This window comes from Psittacula echo, assembly GCF_963264785.1.
Source record: "Psittacula echo genome assembly, chromosome: 2".
Taxonomy (NCBI): Eukaryota; Metazoa; Chordata; class Aves; order Psittaciformes; family Psittacidae; genus Psittacula; species Psittacula echo.
Genome location: NC_137737.1, coordinates 121,710,220 through 121,732,433, shown reverse-complemented (window position 1 = coordinate 121,732,433; position 22,214 = coordinate 121,710,220). Strand labels below are relative to the sequence as shown.

The 22,214-nt window shown below is 39.1% G+C and overlaps 1 protein-coding gene across 4 annotated transcripts in view; it reads left to right on the top strand.

Annotated features, from left to right (window-relative positions):
- Nucleotides 1-17,664: 17,664 nt before the first annotated feature.
- NSMAF (neutral sphingomyelinase activation associated factor) overlaps nucleotides 17,665-22,214 on the top strand; it is a 40,096-nt gene continuing 35,546 nt past the window's right edge. The window contains exon 1 of one of the 4 annotated variants that reach the window (XR_013956323.1): nucleotides 17,665-19,162. Coding sequence is in view for 3 of the 4 variants with exons in the window: in XM_080611964.1 (XP_080468090.1) it covers nucleotides 19,110-19,162 (53 nt within the window). In the remaining variant the exon portion in view is untranslated. The remainder of the gene's footprint in view (nucleotides 19,163-22,214) is intronic. The other 3 variants (XM_080611964.1, XM_080611962.1, XM_080611963.1) reach the window with 3 other exon arrangements.

Sequence of the window (22,214 nt, the reverse complement as noted above, 5' to 3'; positions counted from 1 at the left end):
GTTAAAACGAAGCAAAACATTTGTATCTGTCAGCTACAGACTGTTTACCGCACACTGGCCACACTTAGAGAAGAGGTTCATGCTGTAGAATTATTACCTTTCCTGTTTAATCTGTCAGAGCTACACAAGGTAGATTGGAGAGGAAAAGATTGTGCATCAACTGCTAGACAGCAGCCCAAACAAATGGCTGTGCAAAGTGAAGCGGACTTGCTCACCTAAGGTTTCAGACACATATTTCACTGGTATCTAAACTTCATCAGTCTATGAATACATAGTCATCCAGTTTGAAAATTTTCCAATCTGAGCTTAAAGGTTTCACATTAATACTTCTGTTACTGCAAGAAATCAAAGCAGCAAAGAAATAAACCCCTGTTCCCTAAAGCCTCTCACAGAGCTATCTTTGCTGCTTCACACACAGCAACAAACCAAACTAAGATGTGTTTGGAACCACTGACTTAAAATCTGAAGTATGTGCACTCAAGTATGGGTGCTAGTCATGTATGTGCATAATCATGTTAAAACTGTGAACCCATGAGCCTAAGCTCAGACTCAAATCACAGTTCTCTGAAATAACTCGGACAACATAGGGAAGAGCTTTTCCTGATAGCTTCTAGCTCTTCTACATCTTATCCTCATATACTGTGTTGGGGGATGAAGAAGAGAAATATGATTAAGGTATTTCAAGCCTGACATGAATATTTTTCCAGTGGAGAGGGTTTTGATAATGTAGGCTTGTGGACTGAATTTGGAATTTGCTTTGCTTCTGTAATCGGGCTTCTAATGCCAGCGAAAGAATCAAGGCCTGAGACTCAAACTAAAAATACATTTCAAGGGAATGCACACATCTGTGGTACGGTAAAACTATTAGGTTACTGAATGCCTGTTTTGAATTACATCAAATCACCTGAAGACCATATGGCTAATAGAGATTTTTTAATCTAACTTTTAATGCCTTGTATAGTATCAGGAAAGTTTGTTTCATTATTTTAGCTAAACCTATATATGTAAACTCAAACGCTTTCAACTTTTTGTAATCAATAGCTGAAGGCCAAATGCAACCTGCTACAAATGTATAATCTGCAGAACAGCGAGCCGTCTTCTGCTGAAGAAGCATGTCTGCATTTTTAGAAGTGGGGTGAATAAAGAACCAGTCACCTAATCCTTAGACAGTATCACTGATTCTTCTCAGATTCACCAGGGGAACCAGGACTAAGAATCTTAGAAGTAGATGCTGAACTGAGGACTCAAGAACCTAACTTTAGGAGCCAATATTTGAAAACACTGACCTATATGTCTGTCCCTATGAGGAGAAAGCTCTAGCAAGCTTAATTTCCCTATGCACTTTCCCATGTACATACCACACAGTTTGAGGGTTGCAGATGGAGAGAGCAGATAGCAGTCCTAAAAACAGTTTTCTTGCAAAGTGGCGTAAGATCTTTGATAAAATGTCAAACAGAATTTTGTCATTTTCTAAGCACATTCCCACATATACATGCAGCAATTAGTGAAATTATTGCCCAAACCAGTTGTTTAACACAGCTAGTGAGTCTTTGCCTTTGCCCTTACCCTGGCAGAATATGACTTTTGCTTTGTATCAATGTCAACATCATCTAGTCAGACTAGCATTGTGGGGAGCAGTCCCATAGTCTCAGGTTGTTTCCTGATTCCTAAGAAAATCTGACCCTTTTAGACTAGGATGTCCATCATGATATAAACTAATTTAAAGTTTGCATTGTATCTTAGGCCATTCTGAATATATATTTCTCATTGCTAGGATGTTTTGTGTCTCTCCTGGCCCAGGATTTGTAATGTTTGTTCACCTATGCTTGAAGTGGGTTTTTCTGTAGTGAGTCTTGAGTAGTCTGTCTCAAGAATGTTTACTCTCAGTAACTGATCATGAATATATAAGTGTTGTAGTGCGCATCTCAACACTAAATACACATTTAAGGCAATAGGAATTGATGGAGATAGGTAAGTAATGGCTACCTGGACATACAATTGTACCTAATGTTTTCAAAAATAGCCATTTCTTACTTCCAAGATGCTTCTCCTCTTTCCTAACTTCTTTCTAACTTCCACAAAAGAGAAACAGCACTGGTCTCTCGGAGCTACCACTTAGTTTCTTATTCATATTCTTGTTTCATCCCAGTGAGAAAAGAGGAACCTCTCTACACGGAAAAGGTTGCATTATGCATTCTGTCTAATAAAACATGGGTGTTTATTACTATGTTCTGGTTTGTTAGGAGTAATACAGCATATCAATGAGTTGCACTTGTCTAAAATTGAGGACACTTTTTAAAGAGTTATTATTTAAAAGAATTACTGTAATGAAAAACACATGCCAGACAGATTTATACTTTGATATTTTAGTTTATTTCTATATCTTTACATTAATTTCCGTACCTAAAACATGCATGCATAGGATAAAGGCCTTTCCTATGCTTGCACCTGCTCTGTTTTCTGAAGTGGCCTTTCAGTTCACAGCAGTATGTTGCTTTCCAGCACAAACATTCATTATTTGAACCTGATGCTGCAGTTGCTGTGGCTATGGCTGTGGCTGTAGTGCTAAATAACACCTGTTCAGGGACCATCCTCTGGCCCTGAAGCAAAGATCTAGCCTGATGCTGTCTGCACTAGGTACCACCTGTCCTTCAGGTGTCCTTCAGGCCCAGCGTGGTATCCCTGAGATTCTAACGTATAATTATCATTATATGTATGTGCTCAGAATGTCCACAGCAATACATAAGTGCATCACAGCTTATCAAAACAGTGATTTTGTAGCATGGAAATAAAATTAGGGTTGCATGTTTTGGGTTTGAGGTACAAAATCTGCAAGTACAGTTTTGGAGAACTGAAAAGGGTAGAGGGAGCCAAGTCTTGTCATTCTTGTTCATACTGCCCTTTTGGGAATGGTCCTTAATGCTCCCAAACCCAAAATCTGAATCTGATCATTATGGCAGAGCATGCTAGTTGGCACAGAAGAAATCACGCCAGCAGGCTGAGTAATCTAGCAACGCAGATGATCAGAGTGTAAGTTTCCTCCACGATGCTTGTTACATATCCACGTTAAACTCTTCCATGACTTCCAATGGTTGAAGAGTGCAGGATTCAGGTGTGTATGTTTATCTGGGTACGTACATCTGCTGTTCAGTTTTCCACCTGAGACCATTAACTTTGATTTAATTATTCCTAATTTCCACTGCTGACTGAAAAGTCAAAACTCCCATTTTGTAATACTTAACCCATGATAATAGGAAAATCACCCTTTTCCAGCTCTGAGTTACGGGGCTGTGCATGGCCTCATAGACATGCCCAAACCTGCGATCCATAGCCTGGCAGGTCAATTCCTCTTACCTGTATTACATTTCCAGGGATATATTCTTTAGAGAGCCTTTGTGCCCGTCTACCCTCAGGCATGGTCTCTGCTGGGGCCCCACAGCCTCCAATAAGGCTGGTAGGTGGGGCTGCAGAGGAGGGGGTCCCTCAGTAGGCAGAGCAACTGCAAAGGTGGAGAGGATGGTTATCATCAAGGTTCTCTACCATCAACACACAAAACTGTAACTGCTCTTTGTTAAAGACTAGGTCTTTCCAAAATTACACACATTATTCAGGGCTGGAATTAAGAGATTAAAAGGAAAATGAACAGTTAGCAAAGACGGGAAGGGAAATCTTAGCTTCTGTTACCACACTTAGCTGCTGAGAGAAGACAGCTAAATTAAGTCTGACTTCCTGAGCAGATGATCATGCACACAGCTGTTAATCTGGGATGAAGGAATGCACTTTGCATGAACTCCAAAGCTGTCTTTATTTTAATTACTTTTTAGAAACTTTTTGATTAATTTTTTTTTAGAATTCACAACGTTTCTGTTTCTTTCAGAGAACAATATAGCACTTTTCAGTAGCCAAAACCAATATGTCTAAATTCCACTGGATTTTAACCAAAGACTGCACAGACCAATGGATAAAGTGTCTGCCTCGCATTTCAAACTACAGAGTTCAAATTTAGTAGGTACTTGTATTTTTAAATTTTAACTGGCCAGATTCTCAGTTTGGGTAAATCAGCAAAGCTCTACTGATGTTGAGGGAACTATGCCAAGCTGCATTAGCTTAGTATCTGGCTTCACAACTTTTTTACTCTTTGTATTGAATTCCATCTTCAGTAGTCATGCACTAATAATTCATTTGAAGCCTGTAACTAAGTGAGGTTTTTTTTCTTTTATTATAAGTAAAAATATAGTCTGTGAATTTGTGAAAATGAGTAGGATCTGTGAAGGGAAGGTTGTAGGCATAAAAAGATATTAAAGCTGGACTTCCCCAATTTAGACTTTTACTGAAGTCGGTGGGAACATTGATAGAGTAGAGAATGAGCAAAATCATATGGACAGAGTGTCTTTTGTCTCTGCAATGCAGAAGGGGATGCAATGATTTCCTTCCCTCGTTTACACTCAAACACAAGGCTGTTCAAAATTAGAAGGTGACAGCAACATGATTTTTGCCATCAATCTCAATGTCTACATCTTCCAAGACCACCCTGAGGCTACACCAGACTCCCTGATCTGCCTATTCCCTAACTGTTAACACCCACAAACTGCTTTCACTGCCAGTTCCTTTGCCATCCACTTCCTTAAATTTAATGTTAACTAAATTTTTGTGTTTAATTGTATGTAATGTTTGCATCTAATAAGCTGTGCAAAATCCTGTGTATTCTGTGGGAGCCACTGCTGGGGCCAGGTTTGCTGGATGGACGAGCTGCAAACTTGAGGCTGTCCCTCAAGAGCCAATATGAACCTATCCAGTGAGACCAAGATTTTATCTTTTTCTTCTATTACGAAACTTTGATGAGCACATCCTACAACTAGGAAGGCCTGTAACTAAAACTGTTTGCAATGAAGAGTTAGTTATGCATCTGTCAGATGTATAAAACTTATCATATATGAGTGTACATAATTCTAAGAGAGATGACAGAACTGAATACAGCAGAGCTGTGGGTCTGCCCTATTAGGTAGCTAATGGCTGTTCAGTGATAAAAGAGATAAGTAGTGGAGTGAGTGGACATGAGAGGTCTCCTTAGGAGTCTTCAGGAGTGTTTCTGGTGTCACAGCCATCCCTGCACCTTATTCCATTTTATTCAGGTGGAAATGCAGTGCAAATCTGTCTGAATATGGATCATGAGGTTCCATGAAGACACAGAGGGGCAAGGCAGGGTGCCCTTGGGCAAAAAGGCAGCCCTTAGCCAGGCAGACCCATTGAGTCTCCCTGTGTCCATCTTCCTGAAAGTCCCTCTCGTAGTCCTTTCAGCAAATGCTAGATTTTTTATTCAAATCTTTACAGAATGATTAATTTTGCAATGTTTTTAAAACCCTTTAGAAATTGATAAAAAAGAAATAACTCCATTTACACTGTGTAACCAAAAGACAATTTGGAAAATTATCACAGTCCAACAACATAAGGGTATTTTCTGAGCTAGATACAGACAACAATAATCAAACCTTCACATGTAATTGAAATTGTGACATTTTTTGCCAGGCTTATAAAAAATTAGGCCTTGTGTTACGTGATTACAGCACATGCATGGGAAGCATAAAAACCCTATCATATAATAACTGAAAACTTATATGACAGTGTGTGAGATTGAAAGGATGACCTCTTGAGCCTTTCCCCATTTCTTGTCTTTGTTTCTCTGGCAGTGAGTTTGCATGTCTGAATTTAGTCTTGAGATCCTACGCTTCTACTCATAATGTAAAAACTAGATCTGCATCTAAACCATAGACCTTCATCTATTATTTTTGAGATCTTCATACTCATTTCTATATTTCCATATAGTTTTCAAATACCATTTGACTGGTACTGCATAGATGAGTGTGATTTTTTCATATGGTTTAAATTAGCTTAGCTCACATTTATCCAACTTCATGAGCAGATTCAGTTTGTTGTAGTTGGATTAAATTTAGTATGTACATAATCAGATAGGCATGAAAACAAGGTATTTTTAAGCCAAGAAAGACAAATTTGTCCTCACTTACCTCCTGTGGAAAGCCATTAGTAGAAAGGAGGGCAGAAATCGGCTTTGTGTACTGTGGAAGTCACTGCAGTGCTTTGGCTAATCACTTTTCTCCAGCTTAGCATGGTTAAGGATACACAAGATGACAAGTCCATCCAAAATTTTGACAATGGATTCACTGGCTGGCAAGTTGCAAATCTTCCATTTAACTGAAGCCATTGCAAAGTCCACAAAACTCCCAGAAAGCACCATACTTCTCAGAAGTTGCAGAATCATCAAAGATAGGAAATTATGAGAATATAGGAAAGTGAAGTCCATCATGACCCTTTCTCTGCAGCAGTTAGAAAACGACAACATGTCAGGCTCACGGGAGACCTTATCGCACTTTACAACTACCTGAAAGGAGGTTGTAGCGAGGTAGATGTTGGTCTCTTCTGCCGAGTAACAGGTCATAGAACAAGAGGAAACGGCTTCAAGTTGCACCAGAGGAGGTTTAGATTGGATATTAGGAAAAATCTCTTCACCAAAAGGGTTGTCAATCATTGACAGGCTGCCAGGGAATGTGGTGGAGTCCCCATCCCAGGAGGTATTTAAAAGATGTGTAAATGTGGTAGTTGGGGACGTGGTTTAGTGGTGGCCATGGCAGTGTTAGGTTAGTTGGACTCGATCTTAAAGGTCTTTTCCAAACTAAATAATTCTGTGATTAAAAAAAAAAAAAAAAAAAGGCTTAAATTGTAAAAATTAACAGAAGTGCCTTAACATACAATGACCATGTTTCCTTCCCCATACGATGGGACAGGCGCATGTGATGTCATGGGGTTTCCCATACTCACCTCTATGAAAGTAAGTCCCTCTGTGCAAGCACTACTCCATCAGTCACCACAGCTCTTTCAGGAGCGCTGTGAGGAAAGGGGAGAGCAGCTGCAATCTGCAGCATCATTTCTAGAGCTGCCTGGGAATTTTGTGCCGCCAATTGTTGTGTTGACTGATTCAGTGAAATCTATTTATGGGAAAGGCTTGAATGTTATCCCTGTTTCAAAAAGAAAATCCCCTCCCAGCCTTTTCAACTTGATGAAATATCCTTTGTGGTTTGCCTTTGGAAGGTGTGAAAAATCTTTCAAAACTTTTGGGGGTTTTGAAGTCTAAGTAACTTCCTGTTGAAAAAGGAGCTAAAAACATCCAGAGAAAAGGCATTATTGGAATAAAAGACATTCTTTGAGCCAAAAAAAGCGTTTTGATTGCTGATTGATGAAAATTTTCAAAAAATCTTGGGTTTCCTCCTTTTGCAGGAGGGGAAAATATTTTGAAAGCTTGAAACTTCTGACAAATAAAAAAAATCTCCTTTAGTACTTGAATCACATCCTGAAAAGTTGTGGAAAAGGCTCCATTTAGCTGAGCATTTCTCAGTTCTCAGATTTCTAACTGCAAATAAATATAATATAGACATTTGATGGACAGCTCATGAGAAGGTGTCTCTATGGGGAGACACAGTGGACTGCAATCCCTTCTTCAGCCATCTATCACACCAGGAGCTTCCTATTACATGACTAGGACTATCCAAGCAAAACTCTCCCTGCCTCACCTCTGCATTCACACAATGAACCCAACATTTAGCCTTGAAATACTGGCAATTTCTCTGTAAATAAAGAGACACAGAAAAAGCCAAGCTGTCCACTTGCTCTGCCTCATGTAGGTGGCCACCTGACGGCCACACATTTTGGTGGAAATGCCACTTTCCAAAGTTTGCAGATATTTATCTGAGATTTGATACTGAAAGGCTTGGTTTGGTCTTTGGTGTGTTTTGTTTTGCTCAGAAATGCTATGTATTCCATTATACTGTGGTATTGTAGTATGTCATGAACTTTAACAAGACAGACAGAACACAGTCAGCCAGATTTCACAACTGCTTCTTGGCTTCATGTTTGTTTATTTTTAAATCTCTTTTATGTCTGAAATCTGCCCTTAACAAAACAAAGCACTTTCATCAGGCCAAGCCTTAAAAAAAAAAAACACTGGCACAGATATATTCTTATGCTATTTGTGATTAATATGTATATAGTGTTAGTTTAGTGCCATCAAGTGACCAAAAATATGAAAACGCACTTCTATTTGGGGTTTTTGGTTTCAGATATTTTTCAATCAAATGAAAGCTGACCTGTTATCCTTTTGATATAAGTACAGGGTGATAGCTTCACAGGCTTCTGATGGTCTAATTCTAGGGCATTTTTAGTAGGAATCTCAAGGTTATCTTCAAAATTTCTTGCATACATCGGTAAATCAAGGCCTCCTCTGTTTTGAAGAACTTCACTCACCTCTCTGGCTGAAATCCTTGCTGTATAGAATTCAAAATGAGGTCTCACTTGGGTGAAAACTCGTAACAATTTTTATTGTACGCTGATATCCCAAGGATCTGACAGAAGGGTTTGTAATGAGGGATATCATGAGCTGGGTGTATAAATCATTATTTTGTTTTCTGAAATGCAGAACCTAGCTCTGTCAGGAACAGACATCCTAAATGGATTGGAATGATATATCAAGGAAAAAGTTTAGGATTTCGTATGTCCACTTGTATGACAAAACACCATATGAACAAGAATAGGTAATGTAAATTTCTAAGACAACATTTCTACAAATTATTTTTCCAGATTTTACCTATCAAACCCATACTTAAATTAATTTTAAATACTCATTAGTGTAGTAGATAAACACATATTAAGTTTCTGATTTGTTAGGGTAGGACCAGTCTCAGAAGCGTTCTCTGAGGTGGAGGAAACGCGTTTTCTCTCGAGTCTGTTGTACTGATTTTCCACCAGCAGTCGGAGCTGTGTATCAGCCGCCAGGACAATGTAAACCGTACAACTGGCAGAAAAGCAATGCAAACACTTCATAAAACGCACTTGAAACCAAAGGGAGAACTCGGGAGAGCCGAGCATCAGCCTACAGGACACTAAATGCAAGCATTTTAAACATTGTAGGTCATGTCTTCAAGAATACTGGTCTGCCACGGCTTGCTATGGTAGCGAAGACAATATTACTACAAATAATATTTGTTACCTGGCAGTCCCAAAAAGCAGAAATAATACCATAGCTGCTTTTGTAAAAGACTTCTTGTGATACTTCACTTCATCTCCCCCTTTACAAAGTAATTCCTGTATTGTGTGTAGACAGTTAGCACTTGTGGTTATAGCTTCTGCTGAAATATAAGGAAGAACAAACCTTTGTGGTGTTGCTAATTCACAAGAGCGTATGGTTTACAGTTACATCTATTTTGTGAAAAGCCTGCAAGAAGTGAAAGCTCTGCACATACCCTTTAGCCTTTAAAGTGGTTTCATGTGCTGCCTGGGAGCATCCTAAGTGCACTGGGAGCTGTGTAATCAGTATTCATATATTTAGACACTATCTACAGTTCAAATGCATATTTAAATGTGTGATAACTTCCTGTATTTTCAGTGTATTTCCTCCCACTTCGTTTCTCACTTTCCTGTGAAGCTATAAAACTTTAGAATTAAAAAAAATATTTCCTTCTTAATAAAGTTTCTACATCTCTCTAGAAAAAGGTTGTGGAGAAAAAAAAGCTGTTATATATCTGGAGACATGTGACAGTGACAAGAGCACAGCTGACAGCAGAAACCAGCCAGAGAAACATCTGTACCAGTTGGCAAGAGATATGCATCTGATGGAAAAAACTGAAAAGCATGTTTGAAAAGACAAACTCACTTAAATAACACTCCTAAATGACAAGGTTTCAGATTCTTGAAGGATTTGGATACTGGTCTACTGAGTAGTAGTGGTCAGAGTAGAGGAAAACGTGAATGTCAACCAGTTTACAAGGCAGAATTTTACCTTTTCCATCATGACATTTCCTTTTGCTAACAGCATCTGCTTATAGTCTCATAACTTAATTTAGGCTTTTGGGGTCTTGCTGGTTTCCTTGACTTTCTTATGGTCCAGCTGCCATCATCATCAACAACTAATGTACCTCTACTGTTGTAATTGATTTAGTGTCATGGACCACAATATCCCATGGTGGATATTATATACATATTAATATAGGCGTATCTAAAAGATGCTCTTTCCCAAAAAATTACTGCTTACTTAGATAAAGAGGTAACAAATCCTTACAGTCAGAGGAAGAAAAACAACCAGAGTCAAAACCATCCAACTCACAGATACAACTGGCTAGAAAAACAGATCCCACTTGTTGGGCACAGAAGTTGTGATCCGTGTAGCAATGATAAACTGTACTGGGCTTTTTTGTTTTTGTCTTCTGCTCCCTTCTTCCCAAACCACCACAGCTCATTGCTTCAGTTGTCAGCCAAAGTGGTGCATCCTTTAATGCCTGACCATTAGACCAAAATCTTAGAAGCACAGGTGCCTTTTGCTTTTGACTGTTAAAAATTCTTAGTTACTTTAAGTATGCCATTGCAGCATAGGAGCTTTTTAAGCTTAACCACCCAAGAACGACAAGCCAAATACTGCTTCAGTGTCTAAACCATCTTTCCAACATCCTTTTGAAAGAAGTGATCAGGTACATTCAAGTTGAACAGCTTCTTCCATTAATGGTCTTTCCCTTTAGGAATTCCTTTTTACATGTTTAAATATTGGAAGGCATATAGCATGAGGAGCTTTCAATTTATTTTCTGCATATTGCTGACTGATGTATTCCTAAGTAGTTTCTCACACTCTATTCTGTTCCAGTTCTTTGAACAGAGGGCTATTGAAGTCCGGCTATTATAATGAGGCAGCAATATCAAATACTGAATTCTTTTCTTTCATATCATGTCAAGTAGGAACTCTGAATGTGATACTGTAAAAATTATCATATGCTTATGAGTACTGAGCAGAAGTGCTACCTTGGTTTAGGAAATTTTTCAGAGCACACAAGAACACAGAATTTTACTTCTGTTTCTCTTGAAATGCAAGACTGCTTCTCCTCACTCCTTCTACCAGTCAGGTGACAGTGGCTATGTTTTCACCACAATTAAAAGCACAATTTACACAGTGTGCTTTATGTCTGGTAAACCTTCCCTCCGCTATGTTGCCTGGTGGACAGCTTTCCCAAACATGCCTGATCACTTTGTCTCCCAAGATCAGCATAGCCACAGAGGTTTTGATACACTTAAAACATGCTGCAAGTTACTCCTGCATTTGCATTATATGGTAATTGGTGAGTTTAGGGCATTTTTGGGGTTGCTCTTAAAGAATAATGTAATACAAACAGCGACTTTTCTTTGAAATGCACCTCCTGCAGCATATGGCCCATTTTACCCAGCTGTAGTTACATTAAAATTGAATATCTAATTTAGGCAAACGTCTAGACTCTTTCCGCAGTGAACAGAGATCCTATAGGAAGCAATTCATTCTCCTTAGGTGTGATGTCTAAAGCAAGAACCACATCTCTCCATGATGTACAGTAGAAACATAGAAGACTACCTCAGTCTAGAAGCTTAACTTACATGTTTGGTTAAATTTAGCTGAGAAGAATCCACCCTTAGTGCCTTAGTGTCCTGAAGAAATTAAATTCTAAATAATTGCTCTGAAGAGCTATTTGCGTTCATTTGTCACTTCTCCATCTGCTCTGAAACAAAATATAACCATTGACTGGTTACAGAGGAGGCAGCATTTTCCAGTTCAGAAAAAATCTGTTCTTGCTTTCAGAAATATATTCACAGGACATCTGTATTACACATCATACAAAACACGCCAAGTTTTCTAGATGGGAATGAAGAAGGAAGGGCTTTAACACATTTGTTGTGTGTTCTTCAATATAGAGAAAGCAGTCTAATTTGTTTATTCAGGCTTTGGCTGAGCTGATCTTGTATCTCCCCAGTTCACCACACAATATTAGCTTTTACAGAACTTATCATAGGTTTGCTCTTTCTCTTTGCCAAACTGGATTATGATTTATGGAAAGCAAGATGCAGTCAACTAATAGTTTAGAATACATATCAAAGAAATATTACATGCTGGCATGTATGTCTGAAAATTAATTTAAATTACGCATTTGCTCTACTGAACTAAAATGGATGCATGGATATTATTCTGTCACAGCTCTTCTTTGTAGACAAATGCTATTGGATACAGAGTAGAAGTAGTTAATAAATAAATGGCCTAACATACCTGGGCCAATTACCTATGGAAAAAATATAGGCATTTAAAAATATTCTTAGCTGAAACATTTTAAAAGTTTTAAAAGCAATCTACCTAAGCAAATGAAACAGTTTAGTCTTGCATCTCAGTTCATCATTCAAGCAAACCACTGCCTGCCAGGGAAGGTACTTCCTAGCAGAAGTTGAGCAAAAAAAGAGATAGTTGTGATTTTAGCATTTATAGAATGGGATTTAAACTTCCTTTTGACACAGAGATGTACACACATATGATCTTAAACGTGCAGTCATGTGCACTTGCTCTCAAGGAAAGAAACAGAACAGTATTAATCTGCAAATTAATGTTCTGCAACACATTTGCAGTACATACTTATTAGTTATACAGCAGAGCAGAGTGACTTTTATGCATCTCAAGACATGAAGTAAGTATGGGTGTTGGAGGGGAACCAAGCTTCACAGAGTAGCTGGGACACTGAAGGTGTGAGAAGAGATCTTACTTGATGAACATACTCAGCTGTTTTTTCCAGTATAGTTTGTATGTGTTCTAAGCCTGTTTTAATAAAGATATTCTTTTCTGTTAAAAATTTTGTCTCTGATCTTTAAATCTTACATGCCTTTAAAGAGACTAAGTTAATAGCATTGCATTTCTCAGCACTGCGGACATATAGAAGTGTACCAGATTATTTTTGGATTACCATATACTCTGCACTATTTCACATGTCTTCTTCAGGACACTTCCAAATGGAGTGCAGGGATCTGGCTGAGGAGGGTATACCAAACCAGAAGCTGAGAATCCAGCCCTCAAATTCTATATGACTTAAGCTATGAAAAAAGCTATTAATATGTCAGTGAAGGAATAGAGAGACATAAAGTTGTACTAGCTACCTAATCCTCCAATGAGTACTAAAATCAAAACAATTTATAGAATCATAGAATAGTTAGGGTAGGAAAAGACCTTAAGGTCATCTAGTTCCAACCCCCCTGCAGGTGACACCTCACACTACAACCCTCCAGCAGGGACACCTCACACTACACCATATCGCCCAAGGCTCTGTCCAACCTGGCCTTGAACACTGTCAGGGATGGAGCATTTACCATTTTTTTGGCAACCTGTTCCAGCGCCTCAGCACCCTCACAGTAAAGACCTTCTTCCTTATATCCAACCTGTACTTCCCGTTTTAGTTTGAACCCATTACTCCCTTGTCCTATCACGACATTCCCTGATAAAGAGTCCTTCTCTAGCATCCTTATAGACCCCCTTCAGATTTTGGAACACAGCCTTTTCTGTGAGGTCACCACACAGCTTCTCTTCTCCAGGCTAAACAGTCCCAACTTTCTCAGACTGTATTCATACAGGAGGTGCTCCAGCCTGCTGATCATTCTCGTGGCCCTCCTCTGGACTTGCTTCAACAGCTTCATGTCCTTCTTATGTTGAGGGCACCAGAACTGCACAAAGTACTCCAACTGGGGTCTCATGAGAGCAGAGTAGAGCGGCAGGATCACCTCCTTCGACCTGTCAAGTAATCCACTTAATCATGAGTATAGTTCATGGGTGTAGGGATTTCACTAGAAACATTAATTTTACATAAAACTGTCAATTTAAATTGCTGTGTAAAATAATGGCATAAAATTCTCTCTTCCTTGCCTTCATGGTTTTACCTACAGAACAGCTTTAAACGCTACCACTGCAAATCTGCCTCTAAGATTGTTTTGCTCCAGGTGAAATGGTAAATTACTCATTTGTTTATTGACAAAAATTGGTTTAATTAAAATTGATTTAAAATTAAACACTTACAAATTTCTTTGTGTACACATATAAATTGATTTACAACTAGCTCAAAAAAAACTTAGCAGAATTTAGTACATAAAAGCTGATTGCAAAGTAGTTTAAATGCTTTCACACCGCAGTTTGCAATGGTACGACTGGGGTAAATTTTTTACAACTCTTTTTAAATTAGTGGAATTTCTGCGTGCACATCCAAGTCATCATCCAGATCACAACAGGTAAGCCATGCCACATCTAATTGAAGGCACAACATTAAAAGGGACTTTGTTGTTGCTGATGTTGTTCCATTGTTGTTACTGAGGTAGAAGCAGTGAAGGATCTCTTTTTCTAGCCTTTGAGTGCACACACAATGAAAAGATAGCATATGCCACACAGAACTCAGAGCTAGCATCTGCTTTGCAAAATTTAACTTGCCCTAATTTTTTTCTGAAGGAAAAACTTTTCATTTGTATCTTTAAAAAATGCTAACTTAAAACTGCAAACTTGAATAGTTAAAATTTCACTGAAAAACAGTGAGAAGTGACTACGCTATTTTCCATGATTAAAATGTGCTTCCATTTTCTGACTACCTCTAATAACAATAAGCTAAAGTATTTTTCACCAGCTTTGCTTTTAGTTAATGTGTCATGGGCTGGCCATTGACATACCTTGAAGAGCAAATATATTATTGGATGATTCCTTGAAATAGACCCAGGAGTCTTTTATGCTCCCAACAATTCTGTGGGAACTTCACCACCAACTTCAACAGTCGAGGTTAAGCCTATTCTGAACAAGCTTAAAATTCCCAGTACAATAAAATGGATTGACATGGAACATTTGAGCACTGTACTTCACAAGGCTTTTTAGGTATCTGGTATCTTTACCAGATAAATACCCTGAAGAATATCTGCCAGAAACCCACTATGGTAAAAACATTCCCTAATAAAACTTTGGCACAGTAAGTATAGTACTACACCTAAGACATATATCTTGTATTCACAATGATATTAATGTATATATTCATATACATTCATATGTACTCCCACATTCCTGAAAGAAAAATCTATGTGCATTTTTAAGCTTGTGCTGATATGTGGGTGTTGTCTGAATTGAACCCTTTATTTATTTAAGGTGGCACTACCAGTGTGAAAATATAATGGTTCTAGGTCTTGTCATTCTGATTCTTTCAATTATTTTGCTTTCCAACAGTTTCTTCAGGAAAGGGAACATGAAAAGGGGTACTTACCTGGAAAATACAAGCAAAGACAAGGACATCATTAGCACAACACTGGCACAAATGTAGAATGGAGGAAACTAGGCAGATTGACATTCTTTACAACGGCACTTTGACAGAAGAAAGACTAACAACTCTATGGGAAGGATTGGGTTCTGACTGCTCCATGACAAGCACTGGGGTTTATGTTCCAGTTTTGGGAACGGTTTGGCAGGGAGTCTGAACTACTTGACCAGAGGATGTTGTTCCATAATATTATTGGAGAGAAATTATGTCTGTTCAGCAAGGACAGGAAAAAGCATTTGAGGACATGGGGAGGTGACCTTTTAACAACATTAGAAAGGGACCTTGAAAGAGGCCAGCTACAAAGAGCTAGAAATAAGGAATCTTAAGAGAGGGAGAGAGAATAAAGAACTAGACATTCAGAGAGAAAAGAAAATAATAAAAACCATTTTAGGATACTTGAAGTCAAATGACAGGGATCTAGTTGTATCTACAGGGGGAAAAATGTGGGATTTGTATCATCCCAGAGATATCGTGACACACACCAGTGACAGCAGAATATAAGAATGCTAATGAAAATGGGCAGAGAAAATCAGGGGAGGATGATTCATACTGTATCGAATCCAGGAAGAGACAAGAGATACTGTTCTTGGTGAAAACTAACAGGAGGAAGCAAAAGTATGCCATGATTGGGGTCTATTTTATGTAACAGACTATAGCTGTACTCAAAAGGAAGAAGTCAATTTTTCTGACTTATTCTGAGCATAAAGGTATTCATATTCAAAAATCTTGCCCATAAGACAATAGTGAATTTCAATTACTTAAGTACCAGTTAGAAAAATGATATGGCAGGACGTAAAAGGTCCATCAAATACTTGTAGTATTTTAAGGATGATCTTTTGCTTCACAGAACAGAGGAAGTTACCAGAGGCATTACCAAGTTGAATTGTATGATGAGTAGGGAGGAGCTCATTTTGATTTTTAAAGGCAGAAGGTAAACTGGGTGAAAGTGATCATGACACGTTTTACCAAAATAGGCTTCTCTACTCTAAGAAAAAGAGGAAGAAAAAGCATGCCTGCACTGCCAACTATGGAATGCATTGTCATGTAGAAATAGTTAAGCTAGCTTTAATGAAGCTAGTCTAGGTACTAAAAGCAGGCTTATCGTAACAGCACGCCATTCTGTACGAGTTAATTAACCTCCTTTCTGGTTTAGGCCTGAGCTCATTTAAAGCTAACCTAGGTTTTCTGCAGAGAACAACAGACTCATTTTTAATTAAATGTACAATACCAAGCTATATAGATGTGAACAAAAGGAAGTATGGGAAGCGTAAGTAGACTGTGCTAACATCACGTTAAGAGCTCTTCAAGGATTTGCAAAAAAGAGTCACAATAAGGGGACATAACTGAAAAGTAACAAAAGAATATGCATAAAAGAATAAAATCATAAAGCCTACAGTACAAAATCAGTGATAGGTAAAAAAGGGCATAAAGGTCAACATGAAAATGTTCTGGAAATAGATTAGAAGTGCCTAAATACTTAGTTAAATTTATCTTACCACAGAATTTACAGAAGGAATGAGTTAAAAGCTATTTAAATTGTATGTATTCAGATTAATAGGCCCTGAAGAAATTTACTTAATAATATGGTAAAAATTATCTCTGAGTTGCTAAAGGACTCATATGGGTTCAAGGAGACTAGGAAAGGACAAATTGTGTCTAAGGAAAGCAGATCCAAAGCTACAGATTAATTTTTATCTCGATGGATATTCTAGAAGAAATTCCATGATGAAGAAGATAGTGTAAGTTTGCCCAGAACAGATGCTCTCACACTAGGCTAATTCCCTTTTTTACAATCAATTTTAGTGATTCAGCAGAAAAAGAGAAACGATAAGTATCATAGATCTTGAGTTTAGTATAACTTACACACTGTCTCATGACAATTCCGTTAAAACAAAAAGCATGGAAACGTAGTTTTCATTAAACTACTAACAATAGCATGTTGCTTGCAGAAATCAAACCTGGAGTTCATTTGCAGTGAGAACCCATAAGCTTCTGTTAGTCATTTCAGTTCTATTCACTATTTCAATTAATCATCTGTAAGAGGCAACAGAATATTGATATATGTATATATAAAAAAAAATATCTGGTTTTCACCAACCTGGGAGCTAGAAGACATAATCAGATTTCAAAACCAGTTTCATAACTTGGATAAATGTCTAAACTTGGGATGAAATCATCAAGGCTAAGGCAAAAATATTATACCTGAGAACTTACACATACGACATAAATTGTGGAGAACTAGGTGGCAGTATGTTAAAAAAAGTTCTGAGAAGGAGTTTCTGTCATAGGAAGAAAAGCAAGTTATTTCTGGGATGTATTTATAGATGTTCCTCTCATGTGCAATACATGGGACATAACTACTGCACTCTAGTTGGTGCAGTAATTATGGACTACTATAAGGGGCCTTGAGATAAAACAAAAGTCATACTGAAAAGAAGCCAGAGTAAAGCTGTTAGAATAAATCATTTATTACGGTGCAGTCTATGAGGAAAGTGAACAGAATTGCTTAGTTTAGAAGACGATGTGCACATCTGCGCATATAAATAATTGTCTAAATAAATATATATATATTTACACACACATTTATTAAAACATATGTGAACAACTTAACAAATAGGGTCAATTTCCACTGAGAGTATGACAACAAGGAACACAGCAAACAAAATTTAGGTTGGATACTGGACACGTACATATTCATAAATGCTGTTAGACATTTGTACAAGCTGCATGCAAGTGTTGCAGATTTCTTTCAAATCAGTGCTTTTACAAATCAACTAGACAAATAGCTCTTGAGGATGATATCACTGTTTTCCAAACTGATCTCTCGCCTCCTTAGATTCTGTGAACTACTTCTAAGAGGTCCCTGGAAGACAATCAGCAAAAGCAAAACTCTTGTCAGTACATACAACACTTCTCAAATTCACGTTTATGGATCCACAAATTCAAGTGTTCAGAGTTACACCGATCAACACACAGTCAACTCAGCCTTAGCACAGAGATTAGATTAGGCAATCACTTGAGGCCTACAAGCCCATATTTCTTTTTATTCCTATGTGAAAAATCACACCTTCTCTGTGAATATTTTTTTTTTACTTCTAAAAATGCAAACAGCAGTATTTTTCTACCTCACAAGAAAATACAACCAGTAAACGCATTATAAATTGTTCAAATACAAAGGCAGCGATACAAAACTAATGGATTTTACTTCAGCCTCCCACAGAGGTTTTAATCACCTGGCAGAACTTCACCTCTGTCACACACATTATGGGCTGAGGGAATCTCACTGCAATGGCATTATATATTTACAAGTTTTATTCAAACGCAATAAAAGCAATAAATTGAGTCTTCCGCGATGCAGCGAAGAGTGCGCTTCCACCCGTGAGCACACGAGACCGACTCTCGGCCCGGGCATTACTCTCCGAGCCCCCAGGAGGGCCGCATTTCCATACTCAGCCCCCATGAGCCGCGGACACGGCTGGCATCTCCGTGCCAGCCACAGTAAAAATAAACCGGCAGAAGCCTTAAGGAAAGGGACGGATGGAGGGAGGGTGGCTGGGCAGCTGCGTTCCCGTGGGAGGTGGGTCCCCCCGCCAAGACTCGCTGAGGCACCTCGGCAGCCCCGGCCCGGCCCTGGCCTCTCCCGAAGGCCCCGACCTCTCCCGAAGGCCCCGAAGGGCCGCAGAGACGCCACAGCCCGGGCGAGGGCGCAGAGCCCTCGGTGCCGACTGGTTTCCCTTCCTCAGCAGCTTCTGCCACCTTCCCCCGCCTCGTATAAACGGGGCGGGCGTCCCCGGCAGGGCCCGCCAGACCGGCTGTCTGCCTGCGGTCGCGGGCCGCCCGATCTCCCCGCCTCCCTGAGGCGAGGCGAGGCCCGGCCCGGCCTGGCTCGGCCTGGCCTGGCCTACTGTGGCGGCGGTACCTCGGCCGGGCGGCTCCATGGCTTTCATCCGCAAGCGGCGGCTGGAGCGGGAGCTCTACTCCAAGGAGAGGTGAGCTGCCTTGTCCCCCACTCGCCCTTGGCCGCGCGACAGGGTCAAGGGGTGGGGACGCCACCGTCTACCTCACCGGCGAGGGAGACCTGGGGGGCGGGGGCCCAGCGGAGCGCTGCGGGCGGCGAGGCGACCACCAGAGGGTCTGCTGGCCCCGGCGCAGCGGCTGCACGGGGTGTTGCTCACGGTGGTACTGTTTGAACCGGCTGGCTGATGATTCCCGGGAGTTAAGGCTCGGAAAGCCGTAGAATAGACCTGGGGAAATACGAATGCTGATCGCCTTTTATAAATCGCGTGAAAATAGCGTTTGTAGGTTTCTGTTTATTTGTTTTTTGTCAGTTGTGTTCGTGGCATGGAGTTAGAGCTCTGCTTTACTATGGATGCAGTTTATTTTTTTTGTTTGGTTGGTTTTTTTGTTTGTTTTGGTTTCTTTTTTTTTTTTTTGGTTTTGGTTTTTTCTGTTTGTTTGTTTGTTTGGTTTTTTTTGGTTTTTTTTGCCCGGAACATTATAATCAGCATATCGTTAGCCCTTAAATTACAGACTCTGTGCTGGCTCTTTAAAGTGTTAAATTCAATAGTCCATTCCTGCTTTCTGACTCTAATCTGTATTTTACGTTCCTGTGGCTAGCTGAACATACAAGAAAGGCTTCTCACACGTGCCCTAGTATACCCTGAATCGACTCTCTTATTTTTAGGTAGTGTCCAGCTTTCTTTGGTGTGGCTTATCTATATCTGGCTTGTCATGAAGTTTCAAACCCCTTTGCTATGATAGTATTGCCATGTTGTGAAATCTTTGAGGTGAGAGTGATAGGTCAGCCTGGGTCAGGCAGTGGAGGTACACGGGTGTCCTTTCTGGAGGGACCAAGACTTCCCAGCTGGCTCCCATTGCAGGTACCAGAAAGCCAACAGGCACAGGACAAGAGAGACTTGTTCCTGTACAAGCCCTGTGCAAATTCCTGCTGCAGGTTCGCTGGTCACACACAGTGCTGTTCATTGTTGTTGAGCAAAGCACATGACAAAGAGCTTGGCTCACTTTGTCAATATAATTTCTGATTCATAGCTATTCAGCCTGTGAAACTACTGTAACTCTTGAAGTATTTTTGGAGTACAGACATTGAGGGGCTGCTGTGATTTCAGTTGTGTATGAGGGGCTGCATGGAGAATAGTCAAACTTCCTGTGCGGAAAGAAAAGAGAACAGTTTTAATTTTGAAATACAACATATTAAGTATATAAAAAGTGAGAATGACTATATTAGCTGTGTTAAGGATTTAATGTAAATAGTCTCCTTTTTTATTGAGAAGCTGAGAAAAAGCCAAAACTCATCAGACTTGTCACAAAGAACTCAAGTGGGAACTAAGTCTCTTCTAAAAAGCCCTGAAAACAATCCCAACATATCAATGTGTGTCAGCATTACAGATATGCAGTTGTTGAAAGTCTCTAATGAGAAATGTTTTTCTTTGCTCATAGTTGGATCATTTTAGGATAAACTTATTTGAGTTTGTAATATGAATACTTCCTGAAAGTCTTGTTCTCATTTGCACTGGTAGATTTTCTATCTAAATATCTGCAATGTCATTTCTATTTCTTCCACTTGCCAAACAATATCTGTGTATCAAAAAAAAAATATCTGTAATATCAAAGTAATTTTCTATATATTTTGTACCTTATATTAGGTATTTCACTGTCCTTCTCTTCCTATGTTTTTCTGAATTGGGTTATCTTGAAACAATTAAGTGATTTAAAAGATTTTGGGCTCTGAAGTAGCAAATGCAAAGTATCAAATTTTGTCTGCTGTTTTCCTTATAGTTCTGCTTAAAACAACAGCAAAAAAAAAAAAAAAAAAAAAAAAACCCAAACCAAAAAAAAACCAAAACAAACCAACCAGCTCTTTATCACTTAATTGGAGGGGTAGCTTCAGAGAGCTTTTCTTTTTGCTTACTGGGTAACTGTTACAGAGACCAAATCCTGCTTCATAGCTTCTCATGATTTATGTAACCTTGGTGTAGGTGCTTCCCAGTGAGATGACAAGGACTTTTTGAAACTTTGTGGCAACTGCATTTCAGGTGTGGTTGGTTGGTTGGTTTGTTGCTGCTACTACAAAAAATATAAGCTATAAAAGTTCTGGTTAAGAGTACCATGAAAATTAGTAGGCAAAAGGTTAATCATCTTATGCAGTTCCTTTAGGGGGGAAGCAAGATCAGATTGGTTTTAAGTGATCTGAAAAAATTACTTCCTCTTAACTAATTAGTTGAATTGCATTAATACCTGGTTACATAAACCTGCTTTTCTGACTGTGTGCAGTTTTCTAGAAGAAAACAAGAAACTACTGAAATGTCCTGTGTGTGCACACTGAGAACAAGGAGCAGGTTTTACTTTACATTTGATTAAATAAATCCATGTTTCTACTGTGCAGGGTTTATTCTGGCAGGAATTTTCCCTTCAAATTCATCCATATTGTGTATCTATTTCATCTGTGTTTATTGCTGTTTTTACTTTGCTTAGGTGTTCGGAGTAAAGAAAGCTAAGATATTATGTGCCTTTTTGTAAGTGTTGTGTACACACTTACCCTATTTATTTAACACCTAAAATATTTAGCATTCATTAACATGAATCCTTTTTTACAAACAATTGTAGTTACAAAACTTCAAATCGAATGGTGTGGTGTTTGGCTCAGGAGATTGTTGCTCTCTTTATAACTGAGTTCTCAGTTCTGTTGGTGGTTTGCCCAAACAAGGCATTGATACAGAGACTCTGTATAACAGTTCTGCTGTTTTGTCTTGCATGTTGCATGGCTTCCTGTTTGAGGGGTTTATCTCTTCTGCTGGGAACATCACTCACACGAAGCAACTGGCAGCACATGTAGACACTTGGATGGATCTTTTACATGATCGGCATTTGGGTATTTTTCAGGAAATCTGTGGCCTTATCTTAATCTTGGGACAAAATATGCATAATGAAGGCTTTTATTCAAATGTCAGCAAATGAGGCCTACAGCTCGTCTGTAGATACTTTGCTTTCATTAGGAAGATGTTTAATTTTTATATGGCTGTG